The 21,038-nt window shown below is 40.4% G+C and overlaps 1 protein-coding gene across 2 annotated transcripts in view; it reads right to left on the reverse strand.

Moving 5' to 3' along the window:
* LOC110982037 (uncharacterized) overlaps positions 1-21,038 on the reverse strand; it is a 29,140-nt gene that overhangs the window by 4,509 nt on the left and 3,593 nt on the right. Inside the window, exons 3-16 of one of the 2 annotated variants that reach the window (XM_087141864.1) lie at positions 20,229-20,330; positions 19,430-19,528; positions 18,790-18,888; positions 18,045-18,143; positions 16,792-16,890; positions 16,277-16,375; positions 14,617-14,715; positions 13,598-13,672; positions 12,856-12,972; positions 11,879-12,115; positions 11,317-11,428; positions 10,313-10,473; positions 1,542-1,721; positions 62-1,186 (exon numbers count right to left, since the gene is read on the reverse strand). In XM_087141864.1, the coding sequence (XP_086997990.1) occupies positions 62-1,186; positions 1,542-1,721; positions 10,313-10,473; positions 11,317-11,428; positions 11,879-12,115; positions 12,856-12,972; positions 13,598-13,672; positions 14,617-14,715; positions 16,277-16,375; positions 16,792-16,890; positions 18,045-18,143; positions 18,790-18,888; positions 19,430-19,528; positions 20,229-20,330 (2,703 nt within the window). The remainder of the gene's footprint in view (positions 1-61; positions 1,187-1,541; positions 1,722-10,312; positions 10,474-11,316; positions 11,429-11,878; positions 12,116-12,855; positions 12,973-13,597; positions 13,673-14,616; positions 14,716-16,276; positions 16,376-16,791; positions 16,891-18,044; positions 18,144-18,789; positions 18,889-19,429; positions 19,529-20,228; positions 20,331-21,038) is intronic. The other variant, XM_022240170.2, reaches the window with a different exon arrangement.

Genomic DNA, 21,038 nt, shown 5'->3' on the forward strand with positions numbered 1-21,038 from the left:
AAAGTGACAGAACTGATAGTTTGTTTTGTTGTTTGTTCTGTCTTTTGATCCTCAAGCTTACCTTGTGCCCAAATCTTTCCAGCATTGCATCAATGACATCTGTTGCTTCTTTGTTGCCCACTAGACCAGGATGTCGACAAATAGCCCTGAGTTGTCCAACAGTCGGTTGACAACGGTCTAGTAATGCCCTTGTTGGTGAAGAGTCTCTTCGTAGACATATCTGATAGATGTAATCAAGCTCTGACTCAGACACCCCCAGTGCCTCAGCCAGTGCTCTGTAATCTTGCCCCAGTGGATGGATGACATCTAAGCGTCTGCACAGAGCTTGTAAGTCTTCCTCTAGAAGCCAAGAGCTGTTGCATTCTAACCCTTCACGCCGCAGGAACGTGCTGTCATACCCAGCACAGAATATATCAGCAATTAGCTCTGTATTTCTTGTTTGAGGGTGTACAACTACTCCTTGCTTAGCAAGTTCTACATCTGTCTCTGTGTAGAATAAGATATCTCCCAAGTCTTCATGTTGTAGCAGTGATCTTGGACTCAGGTAGCAGATGTTAATGGCCGTACCTGGTGATCTCTGTGCCAACTCACTCAGGACCATCCCCAACACATGCTCCAGTTGGAAGTAACATGCACTCCTATCTTCCTTGCCTGATCGTCCTCGTACACATATGTGAATTGCCTTTTGATTACCAGTAAGTTGAATCATACCTTCAATTTTTCCCGAAAACTTGAGTGACTGCCTTGAGATAGCTACCTTTCCATGTCCATCACAAAACCATCTCATAATTCGTACTTGTAGACAAGGAAAGACATCAGGAGAGAAGATGTCAGTAATATCCCTGCACTCAACTCTGCGCCCATAATACTCGGTGAAACGAGTATCTTTACTCCAAACCACCGGGTCCAAATTGGTAGGTAATCTGGCTGGTATGATATAATGGGTCTCATTATAGTGATAGATCAACTCTAAATGCTGCAGTAGATCCAACAAATTGTACACATTAGCAACATCCTTCAACAATTTTCTGATATCAGAAATTGAATATAGCTGCTTCTTGTCAAGACGATCACTGTGACCAGGGAAGTCTTCTCCTGCAAACATCCGGCCAATGATGACACAACTGAGCCACCTCGGCTCTAGAACTACCCAGTCCATATCCCCACATTGCTTCTTGAAGTATATCTGTAGTACACAAATATGATATGGCGATCATGAACAGTTTCTTTCGTTTGAAACGTAAAAAAAGTTTTACTATTCATGTACTACTGTTTGAGAAACATTAACAATTTATGTTAGAACCCTCATAGTGCAACCAACTCTGACATGGCAAAAGCTGTTGCAATGTTGCTTGGTTCACCCCCAGCAATGATTTAGGGTATGCTCTCTTGACAATGGAGGGCATTTTTCAAGAACAATGTCAAAATGTGATGGATTTCAGTAGAGGTGAAAAACCCACAGCTCAAATTTTCTGACTCTCTAGACCTTTTTTACTCTTTATTTTATCTTCCACGTAATAGTGGTTGACATCCATCCATACCTCACTCATATCTGTCAGAAAGACAGCTGCGGTCCTGATGAGATTATCATCAGCAAGTCTGTTCACGGCTTTGACTTTAGAACAGAATTTATTCCATGAGATGACCGGGTACTTTGCCTTGTACCATGTATGCTTCATTCTTCTAATCTCTTCACATAGATGAGGCATCCTTCTGCTACCCTACAGAAAAAAAAAAAAACTGGTTGATTCATGTGTCTGTATCGTTGATGTCACTACCAAACACAATTTAGTCTTGTAATGTTGTATATTCACAACAATTTATTGTTTAGACTCCCTTTGTCATTCCAAATTGACAGGAAATTCTGAGACCTTTGCACTGTAAAGTCTTAAAGGAATCTGTGGATACTGTTCTCAAGATAAGCGTAGTACCACTACAAAAAATGTCTTGTTCACGGCTGGCATGCATTTCAGTGAATGAGCAAATTCATATTCCTGAAGATGTCGATGACTGTGGATTTCATCCATCCCCACATAGCATTCACTGTATACATTTTTTCAGACGGTTTCTTCAACGATTGAATGTCGCTGAAGTAGAGAACGTGATGGTGAAGTTGTCTGCAACTCTCATTTGGCTGCCTTGTCTTACTGATTGTCCACCAGGACGGGAAGTGATACAGGCAAGTTCGAAAATCTCTGCTTGAAAGATTTTTCTTTTACTAATTAACTTCCTTATTAAATGAAATGACAATTGCATTTGACGGTCTCTTGTTATTTTTGTGGCCGATTCATTGATATTGTTACAATCAGGGATTTGAATTCCTCACTCCTGGCCAGGCTAGGACAGCCAGGGCCCAAATCTCTTAAACTATTCCTTTTGTATAAATCCAAGTTGAGTGGATAGTAGGTATGTACTGGTCCAGTATAAACTGGGTAGACCCTCCCTTACCAACCAAGTACCTACCAAGCTGTTAGCCATATCACCTTTGGCTGGCGGACCGCTGACATTTGCTGGAGACAAACTGTTGCAGTCAAGCTACATGGTCAGTCCACATGGGTGCGGCTAGTCATCTCTGCACCCTGGCCGTTTCACCCCCACAAGACACCATTACAGGTCACTTTAACCTACACCATGAACAGTTAGGCACGGAGCAACACCTTGTCTGTGCCCACAAGACCCTTCCTTGCTAGTCAAGACTGATATGAGCCCTGTCTGTCCTCTGCCAAGCCAATCGGCCACGCCCAATCAGTGGACCAGCACAAAAGAAGTGACGTCAGCAACCGGAGGCTGTACTATGCGTACATGTCACGCCGCGCCCAGGACCATCAGCTAACAGAGCGACATGGCATTCTGTCTTCTTCCTATGTTCTCCAGTCCTTCCATTGATAACGAATCGGCCGATTCATTAATTTATGATTGTATAAGTTGTATTATCTTCAATATATTTGGTTTTGTTCTGGCCCTCATTTCAAGATTTGGAATGTAATTAAATATGGCACAATTTACTTTCTCTGTATAACAATGCAACTATGGTTTCCCCTGTCTTGTTAATTGCTGGTTACTCTCTTTTTCTGTCCCACTTTTTTCACGTTCTGTGTTTTTTCATTGATTGATCTTCAGTGCTGCTGCATGTGATGCACCAGGCTTATAGTTTGCGGGTGTTTCCATACGTAACAACAGCAATTCCAGGATAGCAAGGTTCAGTTGTCTGCCAGTGGCGCCCTTCAGTAAACCACCGAGATAAAAAAGCGCATAACTGGTCATCGTATTTTTAAATGACCCTTTTTTTTGGGTTGAATTAAGCTGAATTTTTTTTGTAATCCTCGAGCTACTTATGTCCTTTAAGACTACCAAGTCCCTTTAACCTAGCTTTGACCGCTGCAGGGTACGGCCTGTTTAAAGACAAGTATTCCCTGGTTCCCCATATGACCTCTCACAGTAATCTCTCTCTGTGAACGGACATGTGCCGACAGGTTACGGCTATTTGGGTTGTGACTGGTATTACTGTACTTTCACAGCACCAATGAATAGTAGAAAGAAAGGGGACCCCATGGGTGTATTGCCAACCACAAAACAGTCTTACAGGGGTTTATTGGGACACTGAGCTACAGACATGACCGGGAAATGAACTCAAGGTGGCGCTCTGCAAGGGATTGGTTGCGGTTTTTCTCTTTTAGTTTTAGCCATCCTTACTCTTTTTAGCGTCGAATGTATTTTAATTAATTCAAGTACTTGTTGGATCGCGTATTCTGCTTTTTAACCCGTTTTTGATGAATTTGAAAAGGACTTTGTTTTTAACTTTGAGTGTGTACATCCTGCCATCTTGGATTTTTACTCAGTGGTCTACGTGTAAACTTCCAGTACTGCGTCATCGGTGTTCTATACGTTCGATAAGGACATATTGGACTATGCTACTTATGACTGTGATTTCTGTTCGCGTCAAAATGTCTACTTGGGACCCAGAAGTGTTACAACCTACCAATCCGTTCGTGAGAGTGCATTGGACAGCTCCACTGAACCACAATGCTGCCTCTGAGGTGAACCTGGTGAGCTCTTTCTATTGTTCTTCTCGCTACACCAGACCCAGTATATTAAACCCAGTTGTTGTTGACTGCAAGAACCTAATTCAGTTTTGTCTTATCGTTCTCCTGGCCGGAGATATTGAAATGAATCCAGGTCCCAAGCCACCGAAGTATCCTTCTCAGGTATGCCAGAAAGCTGCTATAAATGGGGTCAAAAAGCCATTGAATGTGACCAGTGTAATGACTGGTTTCATGTTAGTTGCGTTAAGATGAATGACCAGTTGTACAACATTTTAAGAGACCACCCATCATATTCCTGGACGTGCCTACAGTGTGGTTTGCCAAATTTTTCAACTTCACTTTTCGAAAGTCTACAGGGTTTTGACGTATCTAATGGTTACGGTGTTTTCGAACAGTTTGGAAGCAGGGAGTATTTTAACTGATATGTCTTTTGATAGCGTCCATTCTGGTTCATCTTTGGGTGAACCGATCTATTTCTCTAGTCCTAAAAGCCAAAGGAAACAACCACATAGGAAATTACCTGTGCACAAACAGCGTACTACCAGTTTGAAGATTATTTACAACTGCCGCAGTGTCAAAAATAAGGTTCCAAATTTTGAAGCTTTGCTTACATCTGAAGACCTCTTCGTAAAAGCCCGGTGGAGGTGGTGGAGTGTTTATTGCCGTCAGAAATAACCTCATTGCTTCTGTTGACAAAGGCTTACAGACTGATTGTGAACTTATCTGGATTACAATTAGTGTTACTGGTCTTTCCCCAATTTATATTGGGGCTTATTATAGACCACCTTCTGATATTGACTATGCCAAGGAGCTTGATAAGTCACTTGCCAAAATTCCATCAAATGCTAGTGTTTGGCTCCTGGGGGACTTCAACTTACCAGATGTTGACTGGGAGTCTGTTGCTTTTAACTTTAAGCCATGTGGTCAATATCCTGCTATCAGTAAACACATGATCGATACCTTTAATGACCACAACTTGCATCAATTGGTGAGAGAGCCCACCCAAGATCAGAACATCCTTGATCTGTGTCTTACTAACACACCTGCCGCAGCCGATTATGTTCGTGTATGCATGGGGTTAAGTGATCATGATATGGTCACTGCGGGTGCTATCCTTAAACCAAAGATCACCAGACCTCCGAGACGCAGAGTTTTCCACTACAACAGAGGGAATTTTACTGGGATAAATGCCGACATGACTAAGTTTAACTCTGACCTGATGGATGAGAATGTTGTTAGTACCAACTCAATTGATGACCTGTATATCTTATTCATAACAGCACTCTCAGCGTCTATTGAGAAAAACATCCCTGCCAGATTGACTTCCAGTCATATCTCACATCCATGGATAAATAGCTCCATCAAGAGAGAAGTGAACAGGAAGAAACGCCTCTATAACAAGGCCAAAAGAGTTGGTTCTGCCGACTACTGGTCTAAATTCAAGAAGCTTCGTCGAGACGTCGAGAGAAAGATTAGAAGAGCTTATAGGTCTTATATTAGAGATGTTATTTGTGCCAGCTTGAAAACAGATAATTCCAAACCTTTTGGGAAGTTTATTAAGTCTAGAAGGAAAGAAGTTTCTGGTGTGTCACCTTTACAAGTTGGCGGCAAGGTTCTTTCCAGTGCTAAGGAAAGAGGCTCTAAACCACCAATTTTGCTCCGTCTTTACCAAAGAGAGGCTGACAGACTTCCCTCACTTAGGACACAGCAGTACTCCTGACATCTCTGATTTATGTATCGCTACTGATGGCATAGAGAAACTTCTTGCTGAGCTCAATCCTAGCAAGGCTGCTGGCCCAGATGAAATCACAGCGCGTGTTTGAAGGCTTGCTCAACCAGTATTGCTCCCATACTACAGAAATTATTTCAGAAGTCTGTTTCAAGCAGTGCTCTTCCTAGAGATTCGCTGAAGGCCAATATCACACCTATCTACAAGAAAAGTGACCGTGCCAACCCTGCAAATTACCGTCCGGGTTCATTGACGTCAATCATCTGCAAGCTGCTTGAACACATCATTCATAGCCACATCATGAGTCATTTTGAGAAGTTTGGGATCTTAGCCGATCAACAGCATGGCTTCTGGAAAGGAAGATCCTGTGAAACCCAGCTCTCTGCCCTTGTAAATGATCTTCACAGTATTCTAGACAACCGTGGCCAAGCCGACCTCATTATAATGGATTTTAGCAAGGCGTTTGACACCGTTCCCCACCGTAGACTTCTTGCTAAGCTCCTTCACGTTGGCATTCGGAATAACATCCACTCCTGGATTGAATCCTTCCTCACCAGGCGTCATCAGAGGGTTTTTGTGGACGTCAGATGTTCTGCGACTCTTGGCGCTTTCAAGACCGAGATTGACAGAATTGATCTTGCTGTTCTGTCCAAGCAAGTCCATTTTACAAATTAATTCTTTTAGTTGCAAACAGATCCCTTGCGGCGTCATCTGTACGGGACAGCCAGAATTTTGGCGATTGTACAGTAGCCAGCAGAAGCAGGATTTTTTTTTATCCACGTCGCTACTCCGTGTAATTTTGAGCACGTGGCTGCTCCTAAATGGATACTGCGCTTATCTTGAGAATAGCATTCACAGTAAAATGTATCTTTTCAGAGGCCTACATTTAAAGGTTTTGATTTTTAAAAGATATTAAATGGATTCACTAACGGCGACAACTACATTAGAATTGTAGAAGCATGGCGGACACAATAGGAGGGCGCAATTTGATGTGGGTAAATGCGGAGCAAACACAAAAGATTTTACCCAAACCAAATAACGCCCTTTTACTGTGTCCACCATGCTTCTAAAAGGCTAATGTAGTTATCTCTCCAAGAACAAAACTTTCCAACCCCCCCCCGCAAAAATCTTTGATCCTCCGCTGAAACAAGACAGCCGACTAACTGCAAAGTCTAGCAATTTCCCGTAATTATCGATGAGAAGGCGGATCATCATCGGTAAAGGCAACGGCTGACCAGTATCCTTCCAACGTCCAGCCCTGCAGTGGTCAACTGTCAGTCTATTACACTGTTGAAACATTTGTTAGCCTCATTTTAAATTGCACAAGACGGTTCTTCACATTACTAGCAAGCCACGGTGTTTGATGTTTGGAACGGGGGCGCGGTTATTGTTCTCGTTGGCGATCTCCGATTCAACACCCTGAAAATATGTCAGTGCCATTAAATTCTTACTTAAAAACATCATAATCTCAAATTTCTCGTTTCTCTTATCTGGTGACCATACAGGGTGTTCAAATAGTATACGTTTAGAAAATGTTTACAATATTTCTATATTGTAGATATTAGTCTCCAGAAATCTTTCATTATGTATCGACAGACCTTGCTTTGTTTGCCATCACATACTTAGCCGTTCTGTGTGAGTGAGCACCGGCGATTTACTTTTTCCAAATTTAAATTCGCTTGTTTCGCACAGAGGTTAAAGGGTTAAAACAGAATTACAGACCGTGGTTGTAAATTTCGAGTGACCCTCATCATTATCCAGAAGGATGAAACCCTCTTAAGTAACATTTTTAATATGTAAAACTCACGGCAATGTGCAAGGTCAGATCATTGGAAATTCGTGTGTTCATTTCCATGGACCATTGACTTTTTTCGAGGACAAATTCAAGGTCCAAAGATAGTTGGTGTATGGAGGGCAAACAGTTAATTCAATTTGTTTGGCAATTTAGGAGAAACAAAGCACAGGCCCAAACTTTGCAACCACGGTCTATAATTCTGTTTTAACCCTTTCACCTCTGTGCGCAAGCCAATTTAAATTTGGAAAAAGTAAATCACCTGTGATCACTCATGCAGAACGGCTGGTGATTGATGTGATAGCAAACAAAGCAAAAAAACCAAAGGTCCGTGGATCCGTAATAAAAGATTTATGGAAACAAATCAAACTTTTATTTTGTAGACAACTGTCTAAATTTATACTTTTTTGAAACACCCTGTCTTAGTCGCAATAATGGTTGTTCGTGGAAAAGCATGTGGAATAATATTACATGTACATTTCTTCATCTCAAAAACTGTAAATAAGGACCTGTCCGTTGAAAAAATATTTTTTAAATTAAACTGTTTTTATACGAAAGCGTATGAGTGCCACTTGCAAAAAAAAATTTTTTGAGATACGATCTCGCCGCGGCGACTAATTGTCTCGCCGCGGCGAGATAATAACGGCGAATTAGCTAAAACTAGCTCAATTCGCTGCACAATAAAACTCAGGCTAGATACCAAACCCATTTATTCTGACTACTCTTCTAATCAAGGGTCCTGTATCACCCAATGTCCACGTGACCAACACTCCCCCAGATTTCTTGGAATAGAATTTCCGGAACTATTCCGATATTATCCTGTGCGTATTAAATTCAGTTTAACGTCAACACTTTTTTACTAATGCTCCAAAAATTGTAAAAACTGTTACAAAGATTAAAATGAATAAAATTGGTAGCCAAATGAGTAAAGGGAGACGAAAAGGACCATTCGGATTGTATCGGTAATATTCGGGTATCTCCAGCAGCGTCTGTACTAAGAATTTTGTGAACTGTCCGGGTTATATCGGTCGGAGTACTCCCCAATTACGAAGCAGAACTAGGGTTGAAAAGATTGGAGCATGCCTTGATAAATGGAAAGCATTTTTTTAATTGAACGTGTTTTAAAGCGAATGTCATTTTCAAAACTTCGTAATTTAAAAATTTGGAATATAGTTTTGAAAAGCAGAACGAAATTGTAAGGATTTAATACATGTTTTCTAGATTTGAATAAAGTTAGACAGAGTAGATGAATTTTCATTGACGCAGCGTATTTTCTAGATTCCAAGGAATTTTAAAAGAACGTAAATTTTTTCAAAGTCAAAAAAATAAAAAGACTGCAACGAAGTTTTAAAGTTCAAATTTTTTCAGATTGAAATAAAATATTTTGAACAGAATAGATTGAACATATTTTGGAAATGGGAACACTTTTTAAGCGTAAAGCAGCTATTCGGTGCACGTATCTTACACAATATCTCATGCCATCCTAAATGACAGAGCATCCAAATTAACATAAATCCAAATTAATAAGCAACGACGAATAAAAGCAACTTGTGGAAACTTCATTAGAACAATCTTGGAAAAATATGATTCACTTTTCAAAACAATATACTTCAAGCACTGTGAGGCTTTCGCAGAATACCGTCTAAAAGATCGAATACGTTGTATACGCGGCTGTGGATGCGTTCTCAATTCGGATGCTTTCTCAGATCGGATGAGTTCTTAATTCGGATAAAGTGAGATTCCCGTAAATAGATAAGCCGTTACTTTGTAAAAAATGTCTAAATTTCGATAAAATTTGTACATTGTAAAATTTTTGTTATTTTAAAAAGAATTTCGACGTTTAAAAATTCATTCAATCCTAGAGATTACGTTGCATATAAAAAATTCATTTGCGCTTTAAAAAAATCACCCGATTTGGATTCTAAAAAAAGATATGAGATCCTTAAGATTTTGTTCGGTTTTTGAAAAATACATACTAAACTTCTAAAATACGAGCTTTAAAAATGACATTTGCTTAAGACACATTAAATTTGCAACTAAAATGCATTCAGTTTAACAAATTTATGTTCCAATTTTTTGATCCTAATTTCTACGTTGCAGTGGATGGTGTATTCCGATTGGTATACCACAGACAGTTCACAAAATTCTTGGTACAGACGCGGCCAGAAATGCCCGAATATTAATGATACCATGCTAATGGTCTTTTTCCTCTCCCCTTCCATTTGGCTACCAATTTTAACCTTTGTAACGATTTTTACAGTTTTGAGGAGCATAGAAGAAAAGGTTTTGACGGTAAACTGAATTTAATATGGGCAGGATAAGTTCGGAATGGTTCGACTAATCCCGGAAATCTTGGGGAGTGTTGGTCACGTGGATTATGGGTGACACAGGATCCTATACCCAGCAAGAAATGAGACCGAGGGGTACCCCCCAACATGTCCAATCCCTATACATATTCCAGACTATTGTTACTTAGCACATCCCCCCAAGATGTCTGAAAGGAATTCCCCAGATTCCTGCGAGACAATGACCAACACAAAGCAGGGGGGGGGTTCTCTCCGTCTCATACCTTGCTGCATATGTAGGACCCTTGATAAGAAGAGTAGTCGGAATCATTGGGTCTGGTATCCAGACTGAGTATTAATATGCAGCGAGTTGAACTAGTTTTAGCTAACTCGCCGCGCTTTAGCTAACAAACTACACGCCACACTTGGTATAGTGGTTCTGCTTCTGCGAAAAATCCCCTACCTTTATCTTTGTCGCAAGACATTCTAACGTGTGACGTAGTCTAGCCATTGCCTTCGAGCCGAATTTGATACTGTTGATGACAAAGACTTCATTCAACACATTTAGGTGGTTGTCGAATTCAGACCTCACTTGCTGCAAAATGGAATCGGCAGCCGTCTTTCCTACATGGCAAAGAAGTTACTTCAAACCTTTAGAGAAGGGGTGATATTATAGTCTTTTAGTTTCTTATCCCTTATCCGTAGCGTTTATTTGCAGACACAAACTCAACCATACCCAAACTCACTTCAACCTTGAACCGACTACAGAGGTTTTTCACATGACGTAATATGACAGGCAAAGGCATTTTAGGAAGCGTACCAGGTCCCTGGAGACGCGTGCATGTGCGAATCTAGGTATTTCAACTGGCAATGTGATGTACGCAAGAATGTTGAGAGACTTCGAAGGCGCGGGTTTCCCTGCACATCTTTGTATATTGAACGCTGACCGTCAAATATCACTTGAATTGAAAATCCTCTATCCGGTTCGTGACTTCGCCATGCAAGCGGACGCGCCACTGATTGCAGACTTCCAGTGGACAGACACTAAAGTTGCGTGTTATCTTCCAGTTCCATGTTCCATATAGCTCTATGTGCAGCGGGCGTTGTTTAAACTGAAGTGACGTGACACTTATGAACCGGATAGCGAAACCTTCAAACAAACGCACCGGATCGCACTCTGATAGAAACCTCCTGGTTTGCTTTTAAGCATGAAATCATAACAAACTGCAAACTAGAATAAAACTGATACAACGTGCAAGAAGAAAAAAGAGACACTTTCTTGCTACCCCATAAATTAGAAAGGTGTTACATAATTCATTTCAGAAGACGCATCCTACCAGCGTAGCCCCTTTTCAACCCAATGAGCATAGAGCTCGTACATTAATTTAATGCACTAAATCCGTAAAAGGGAAGCGGCGACATAATATGATAAAGAGAAATACAATATTTTAGATTTGGATTAGTTACCGTCTGTTTCGCTGGTCATCTGGTCGAGATGGGTTGCCACAATGACTACGTCAGGCTTGGTTTGGTAGGCATAGTCATGCCCAGCCTTCACAAATGCCAACCACCTGCGTAACTGGTAAGTTCAGATGTATAACTGCTAACGTCAATGGGAAGTTATTATTTTTTTTACGAGACAGTAGAAAGTTTTAATATTGCACTCTACATAATCTACAAGCAAAAATAGTTTGCGGAGAGTCTGTTGGGGGTGTGAAAATATTGAGGGGTGATCTTGCTATCCTGAGGTGGATCTTAGCAACTCGCCTTCCCATCTCAGTAAATGTTACATACATTGTAAATTAGGGCAAGTGAAAGATCTAGGCCTACGTTTGAAATTCAGCAACAATTTTGGCATTTTGTATGTGTATTCTCTTTTTTTATACACCTCCAAAAGAAAAAAAACCCAGACACATTGTTGAATACATGTACAGTGTATATTGAATTATTCGATTTTTTAAACGTGTCGTGAGGCATGCAGATTGAACATTCACTTTTTTCAGGGTAGGCATTAATGACCAGAACGTACTTCACCGAGTTGGTTTGGTTTGGTGATGTCGTAAACTAACAGATATATACAGTTTTGGGCTCCCAGGAACATGGCGTGAGTCACATGGTACTCCAGCTGCCCAGCGCAATCCCAGAAAGCGAAGTTGCCTGCCCCTGGTATGTATACTTTGCACAGCTCAATGCCTGGAGTGGCATTGTAGACATGACAATCGCTCGCCAAACTCTGCCACTCTCCGGGCAACCACCGCTGCGGCCTCTACATATTAGCAATTTGAACAGAAGTAGTATACTGTCCTTAATGCTGAAAACCTGTGCAAAACATTTTAAGCAAATCAAAATTGTTGTTTTGTGTACCCGATCCCACACTCCACAGCTGTACATAACCGGGGTTTTATTAAGCAAAACGCGTTCGGAGCCTGCCAGTATGACCTTATGATAGGCACAAGAATTCATAACATCTTTAGAATACTACGAAAAGAATGGAAAAAGAGGTTCGAGCTGACATGAGTAGTTTCGTGGATAAGTATTGATGGGGTCTATGGTTGAATTCCAAGATGGTACTTTGTTAACTCTTTTTCCCCGTGTCTGTTTCCCGTTAGAAAAAGATCATTTAGAAAGGTTGTTTAACTCACTCTCCGAATTACGGGTCTTGAATTTTGCTTATTCAAGAGAATAAAAACTCTGCTCAATGCCTTACCGACTTTGAGCCCCCCTTATTAGCTTGACACGCAAAACAAATATCACACATTTCGTGGTAATATATTACCGGCAAGCTTCAAAGATGGCACTTAGCTTTGAAATCCTCGTTTATTAACATTGGTGGGTAATTGGATCGGGTGATTTGGTTTTCAGAAATGACATTTGTTAAATGAACTCGTGAATAAATCTGAGTCACTACTCCTTATCATAACACTAAAATAATTTGGTCATCGGTCTTGGGTAAGTCTAAACGTCACTGTACAAGAAAGAACTTTTCAAGAAAATTGAAGGTGCTACCTTGATCAAAGCTTTTCGCAGGGTTGTCTTGCCTGCCTTGGGATCGCCGACCAGAAACAGCTTCACAATGTTGACAGGCTCAGTCCCCATTTGAATTAACTTGTCGAATCTTTGCTTCTATTACCAAAAGTTAAACGTGGGCCTTGTTTAGAATTCTTAGAAATTCGAAAGCTGAGGCGATGCATCCATGATAGTTTTTAACGACCAAGTCTATCAGTCATTGGATTATTCAAATGTTCTAATGGATTTAGTAATTCACTGTACCATGTTATACCGTCTTCCCCTCACGCAAATAGTTAGCTGTATCTGATGCCTCCCTGAGACACTTTTAGAAGCGAGGAAGTTTCTGCACATTAATCCCCACCTTTAGTATGTGCCAGACGAACAGGATTTCACTGGATTTTTGTGTGTTAAAGCACGACAGAGCATTAATACTCATGTACAGATAATTCATTTTTGTTGACACAAAACTTGAGAAATATTTATGCAAAGAACAAATTCCCAAGATATTGACTAAAACAAAGTTGAAAAACAACAGCGGAAACTCTCTCGTCTGGAATCGAATGAGTGTGTAGAATGTTCTCTTCATTGATGAAGAGCTGAGACTATAGACGACTTTGAAGAAGGAACGCGTAATTGGTATCGTTTTAATTGTAAAAACACACACACATGATTTAATCGATTTTTCGAATTATGAGCTACCTGTTTCACATTTATCAAGGTTAATCTAGACCCGGTATACCTTTTCTGCCTGGGTAATAATCTTGCCAGCATTACCGGATGTACGTGGCAAGACACCTTTGGGCGTGTGTCCGTCCTGCAATGAACACAGCAATATCACTTTCACTCAAATGTGCCTATCCATGAATATTGTGAGATAATATGGGCCAGTTTGTGATGCACACTCGAATTAAACAAATACAAGTTTGCGTCGTTAGATTTAAATATGGGAAAATAAGCCAGAACACCTAATAAAAATATGCTTAACAATTATTACAAACCTTTGAAATTGATTCGTTTGAATGTCTTATTATTGTAAATGCAAATTGTAGACTTTGCAGTTTATAATACTGTAAACCTGACCTCCGTACTGACATTTACACTCCGTTTAAAGGATAGCCGCAATCATTTTTTTTAATACTAACCTCAAAAATGTACCTTATTTCCTACTTTTGTTTCATATTTTCGAAGGGTACTTTACCACTTTGGTTTTTATGCAAATGAGATTTCCATATTCATAAGCAAAACTGTTACGTCATCTCAGGAAGAAGCTTCAATGTTACATTGGTTTGCACACAAAAAAGGCCTGGATTTCTGCAGACTTTCCTGGACTCAGTTTTCTCTTCTTTGCTAATTCATTGTTAATGTGCATAGCAATAACAAAGCATCAGTCCTTCTCTCAGAGATGTTTTTAGTTAGTATATTCTGGGTTCACAATTTGAACACAAACACCTATGTACTTAACCGTGTCTTCCTTAGATGACTTCATGGCAACGGTGGCCTAAGATGTCTGGGAAAGTATGGGTAATTTAATTGTTTAAAGCATTCACTTTTCAATGCATGAAACGATAATAAGAAAGTAAAAGAGCTTTCATTCGTTAAAGAAGAATACAAAGATGAAGAAAAAGTGAGTGTACAAAATTAATTGCAGCTACACTTAAAATATGTATGTTTCTATGGAACCAATGGTCCACGGTCCACCAAGCACTACCAGAAAGCACACACGTAAAGTGTATTGGCAGTGGTGTGATCATGTCTTACATTATTCCTGAGAAGAACATCTGCATTCGCTGCAATGAACAATTCACAGATGCTTGCATGTGCAGTGCTTGCCGCTACATGTAACGGAGAGTTGCCAATCTGTAAACAGGCAAGGAGGAAAGCGGTGACAATCTCCTACTCGTTAACTGAACCATAAAACTATCACTATTGGTCATCTGTGTCAATGTTGTGATTGACAATGGCGTTCAGTCATGCATGACAGGAGGGATACCATCAAGGTATCATTAGAAAGAATACTGCTTCTACTTTTCGTAGATCCTTATACATTATAATCATATCTCATGGGTTGGGCATATTAACCCCTTTTCTCAGGGTTTTGTTTTTTCTGGGACACCCTGTATAGCTCTGTGGGTGGCCTCGTGTTCCGATAAGAAAAAGTTACGTGTAGGGTTCTATCCTGCGTCGCTTCCTAGAACACGAGAGGCGACGACACAGCTTCAAGTTGACTGCCCTTTGAAGACTTATAGAGAAGTTGCGGCATGCTGTAGCTTCCATGGCAGCACACATGAGGTGTCGTGTACTACCGTTGCGTCCCGCGATGCACTGGTCGTCCTAAAAGATATTTGTGCTATGTTTGTGCCTGGACATCTACCTCTCCTGTCGCCCGTCAAGTTCCACTGTTGCACTGAACTCTCACAGAGGCAGACCAGTGACTTAATTCTTGTGAGCTTTCTTTAACTTGTTTTTGTTCGTACCCCAGAAAACAGTGGTTTTATTTGTTGGGAAGTGTAAGGGATAGTTAAACACTACAGGCAAGAAAGGACTAAATTTAGACACGGAAATATGTACATGTATTATGGATGCATGCACGATGCATGAGAAAACTTGTCTGGCGTAAGCAATGGAGAAGCAGTGGTGGCATGATGTGACGACACGGCGTACAGAATCCGTCGTGCTACCACGTCACGTTTAGTTTAGGTGATAATCTTGTCGAAGACATAGTGCACACATCATGCAGGTGGTACATTTCTGGGAACGCCATATAATCACGGACCCACGGTTCTGCTGATCTGTTATATCTGTTAAAAGGTTTGATCAAACAGGCACAGATCCAGGGGCAAAAAAAAAGTCATGGAATATTTCATAGTTGTTTCCGCTTGTCCGCGAAAAAAACTGAGACATTAAAAACCTCCAGCCTTACCCTGCCCTGGAAAATTTCCTGGATCCGCCCCATAAAATGAACCAATATTTTTAATGTACGACTATTGTTCCCCAAAGGACAGTTGCAAACCACATCGACCTACATGGGATGCCATTTCCTCGATGAATGTTAGTTCAGTACACTACTATGGAAGCGAATTGCTGCCAATCTCCTTTAAACGACTTATTATCTCGTTTACACGACTTATTTTCTCGTTTAAACGACATTGTCATCTCGTATAAACGACATAGTTGTCTCGTTTAAATGACATGGTTATCTCGTTCAAATGACTTTGTATCTCGTTTAAACGACATACATGTAGCTATCTCGTTTAAACGAAATAACTAATTTATTTAAACAAGATAACTATGTAGTTTAAAAGAGATACAATATTTTATTCGCGTTGGCAGCAATACGCTTACATACACTACTGATGCAACGCAGCTTCAAAATCATTGTAAGAACCTTCTCAAGGGCTGATTTTTAGGCAGAATTTACCCGATTCCTGGCGCAAACGTCCCCACCATTCTGCAGTATGACTCGGCAGGCATCAAGTCTACAATGAGCAGCCGCTGTATGCAACACTGTGTCGCCATCCTGAAATCATATGTTTTCGCAATAATTCATAATGATACTGACTGAAATCGTTTATTTAATCCACACTCGATTTAATTTCGATTTGATTTGATTTCATCACAAACTACCTGGTAAAACAACTCATTAATGCCCAATGTTACTGCCCACTGCATCACCTTGCAATCCTATACAAACGGCCAAAATACTCCCAAAGTTATGCGGTTGGCGGACTTATCTTCAAAACAGTTTCTGAACAGGGATACTTCCGCCAAAAATATAGATTTAGCAATGTAAATAACAGTCGTTGTTATGTGATTATTAGAACCCTGCCTCCGTAATATTAGTAAGCATGACATATAAAATTTGCTAAACACTGAGTGAGGAGCAAAACAAATCTTTCCCAGGACATTTGCAAAGTGAAGTGCATTTGACATTACCTGATTTTTTGCCATTACATCTGCTCCGCCATCCAACAGCAGCTGGCAAAGATAGGCATGTCCCTTTATACAGGCTACGTGCAGGGGCGTATCACCGTTCTGTATATATGCGCACAAATGTTTCCAAGAATAAATGTAATTGCACAGGCTATTCAGTTAGACAGTGAAGTTGAAGACAGTTTTCGTAAGCAATACCGGTACAGCTGTCTGGCTGAAAATCGAATAATTGGAAGTGGCCCGACACAACAGTACTGGTATAGTACACAACACAACAGTACAGCTTTTATGCATTCCTTTCATTCAACGCTACTTGTAAAATTCCCACACCTTAACAATTAAAATAATCCCTTTTTCCCTACTTCTAGAGACTGATTCAATTATTGTTAAGGTAGGAACTCGACTCTGCAGGAGATATAAAACGCATCCTATCCGACTATCCCTACAGTAAATAAAAGGCCTTTACATCAAAATGCCAGGCAGGAAACAAAACCTGCCGAAAATATATTATAGCAGGTACCTATCTGAATTGCCCAACAGCTTTAATAGCATGAGGTACGGCCTTGGCCTCAAAAGAAGGGAGAAGAGGGTCGATTAAGCTGCTTTCCATGAAGTAACTGGTCAGATGAATGATGAATGTTCTTTGTCTTATTCTGGGTAGTACTTCGTTCTTTTTTTTTTGATTTGTTTGGTGGTTTTGGAGGAAATCTATTTGGAACAGTTAATTTTCCCGCCAGAATGTGTACCCTTGAAAATTTGTTTTATTCTTAGGAAACACGCTCACTTTAACATTTGATGTCCATAGGCCATGCTTATTAGCCAGGGTCCATTCGGGGGAGGGGGTGTGGGGGGGGGGACACGTCCCCTTTTCCACCAAAAAAAAAATTAAATACAAGAGGAAGTAGAAGAGGGACGGGGAAGAAAAAAGAGAGATCATACTGCCTGAAATTGCACGACAGAGCGCTTAGAATCAAAAATGCCCCGGACCATACGCCGTAAGGGTTTCGCACTACGCACTCGCATCTTTACCATCGTTGCTTTCGTTCACACCCCCCCCCCGGGAAAACTCGGGATCACGCCCCTGTTAGTTATGTCACATAATACGACTATATATTACTCCAAGTTTCGAAAGTTGGCATTTGCTATTTAAACCTTGTTGACTAACGGGCATGGATTAGTGGATCCGGTTGTCTTTCCTTCGTGCAGTACCTCTAACTGCTCATGTGGTTGTACAGGGCAACCTGATAAGAGCTTACCTTGTTTCTCGCTGACACGTCGGCACCTTTGTTTAGTAGAGTCGAACAGAGTTTGCCTTTACCACTGCTTGCGGCAAGATGCAGTGGGGTATTGCATTCCTGTATGAAATGGCGTAACGTGTAACCCACGCAAATAATAATCCGCCCCAGGCAAAATATTAGTTCCCCAGGCCGAATAGTAACTCGCCCAAGCAAACGTTTTTTTTCGTAATCTCCTGAATACGCTTCTGGAGAGAGTGTATTCGACACGGCAATCCTATTCATTTCTTTTGACACAGTGTGCATTTTAGAAGAAAATGTTGGCTGTTTAAAGAAGCTATTGTCTTAAAATGTTTCCTTTTATTTCACATTCAGGTTTTTTTAAGTTTTGGTAAATTAATACTTGAGGGTTTGTGCTAACGAAATTCTTCGTACATCTTTTTACTTTAACTTTCATTCGCTTTTAGTTTTTCTGAGTCACTGGGCTGAATAACTGCTTGATTAAAACAAACTACCCTTCATTGTGCTGAGATAATCTCATCAAGATAAAGGATTGCTCTTTTTTCTGTTCCGAATGTTTCTTACAGTAGAAAGTGCCTACTATAGTGAAAATGTAGTGGTTTAACCAGCTGGATACCTGTAGTTATTTTAACAGCATTTCAAATGTTTCAAAATCTATTTTTCCACTTTTTTATGTAACCTGTTTTATATGTTTAGATAGTGGAAGCGTTTAGAATAAATTTTTGAATGAAATTTCAACACACACCTTATCGATAGCGAAAGGGCTGGCGCCGGCCGCAATGAGTGCCCTGCATGTATCCATGTGACCTGCTTCGGATGCCTCGTGGAGTGCACTACGGCCAAGCTAAAATGAAACAAATGTGATGAAAATAGTTTCAAATTCGTAAAGTAATGCAAAAGGTCTACAGGTAACAGTAAAACTAAACTTATTCTTTAAATTGAAATCAAGTATTTTCGAAAAAATTACCGATAGAGGGTATATAACACACTGCACAGAGCTGAGTGAACAATCTTGGTGTCAGACTAACGTGCTATCCGATTGAAAAACGGTTAGGAGGTAAACCTGCCCTAAAATGATCCTTTATATGCCTATCATTGTACGGTATCCAACGAGGACATTTAGATGGTAAAGGTGAAAAATGTTATTCCTTCCGTCTCGATCCAAATGTGCTTTCTTATTTACAAGTGCCTGGTGGGAAGGAATATCATAATATCTCTTCTCAGCTAAAAAAAAAAAGTACTGGTGGAACAAGTCTCAACCCCGTTTTCAAATGTAGGCATCACCCTAAGATTTTTCCAGGCTTTCTTCGCAATTCAAACCACCTAGAATACCAGATACACATAAAGTGAAATCTACAAACGATTTCATATACTTGCTACCACACCTTGTTTTTCGATGTCACGCTTGCACCGACCCCTATGAGTGCATCGCAGATATGTTTGTTGCCCCATGCGGCAGCCGTCTGCAACGGCGTATCACCAAACTACTCATAAAAGACAGACAAATAAAAGAACAGAGAGCAGTGGTGTAACTACAGGAGGCACGAGGTCGGATGCGAGTGCCTCCCCCAGTTGCACTGCTCCCATTTGAAATCTGTGAATAATCTCCGTTGAGTTTATATAGCTATACAGCTTTAGCCTATTTTCTCGCGGTTTTCTTGAAAGAAAATAATGTGTGCATTCCGGGTACCCCGGACATTTAGCCCTAGTTACACCACTGAGAGAAAGATATGACGAATCTGAAATTAATATGCGAAATATTGCTGGTGTGACGGACAAAGTGATAACCTAACATGGTTATTACGAGATACCACACCCTTATAATTAAGGGTAATGTCCGTAAACATAAACTATGTTTAATAAACGAAAAACACCATGTGTCTTTATACTTGTAATTCAGATTTCTTTTTCAATGCACGCCTTGACTAATATTAGCCATTGAACCGCTTTAAGCAATACGCAATTCTCACCTTTAAATTTGCTTTTACGAGAAGAATATTAATTCAGTACAGAAAAATAAATTACTTTTATAGGGACAGAATTTTAACATTGCGTTTCCCAACGAGACCGAAGGACTAGAACAAACGTTGTTTGATATGCGTGTACTTTGCAAACAACGGTGCCACCCACAAAAAGCTACATTACAATCTTACCCACTGACGGATAAACATTGTATTCCTTTACCTGATCAGTTAGCTCCAGCAATGTACGTGGTGTACGGATCAGTGCTTTGCATATATTGATATGGCCGCTCTTAGCAGTGTAATGTAATGGACTTCTCCCGTTCTGTGGATAAAAATGATGACAAATTGCAGAATCCAAGTTCTACTTTTAATTTTGTTTCAAGAGAAAAAATCCTGCAAATTTTCTCTGAGGCCCTTGACTTGTTCTACATGTATAGACTTTTTTTCACGGACGTGACTAAATTTAAACAATACCACCACGTGTGGACTGCCTTGGCAACGGTGACCGTATATAGTATTCCTACGGGCAGCTTCAACAACGTGCAAGCGCACGTGCGAACGCTGCATGCTTGACTAGTTTATCTTGAATAAATGGATTTCCATCACAACACTATGCACTCATTACCATCACAACACACCAGAGTTCCAGCACGATGGTGACATCACTGGAAAAAGGTCTATAGACAACTGTGACTGCTTCTGGTTTAATATGTGATTATAATGACGTGTATCACCTTAATTTGGATTTTTTGGAGGGTTTACATTAACACAGGACCTACTCCCTCCGTCTTAATTCTTCTTTTACCTTGACATCTAACATTCATGATTATACGCCTTTCTTAATATATATGCTGACGTCACATTTTGTGAACCAAAAGTGAGGCTATAGGCGGCACCAGAAAGTACACACAACGCAAGATGGCGGTGAATTCGAGAGACCTCAGCGTTATCCCCGACACTTACATTTGGGTTTGTTGAACAGTATGTCAAAGGGGGATCAAAAGTACTGGTGGAAAGGAACCTCCTGGTT

Source organism: Acanthaster planci, linkage group LG10 (assembly GCF_054643075.1).
Source record: "Acanthaster planci isolate LZ-2023a linkage group LG10, COTS_SCS, whole genome shotgun sequence".
NCBI classification, from domain to species: Eukaryota; Metazoa; Echinodermata; class Asteroidea; order Valvatida; family Acanthasteridae; genus Acanthaster; species Acanthaster planci.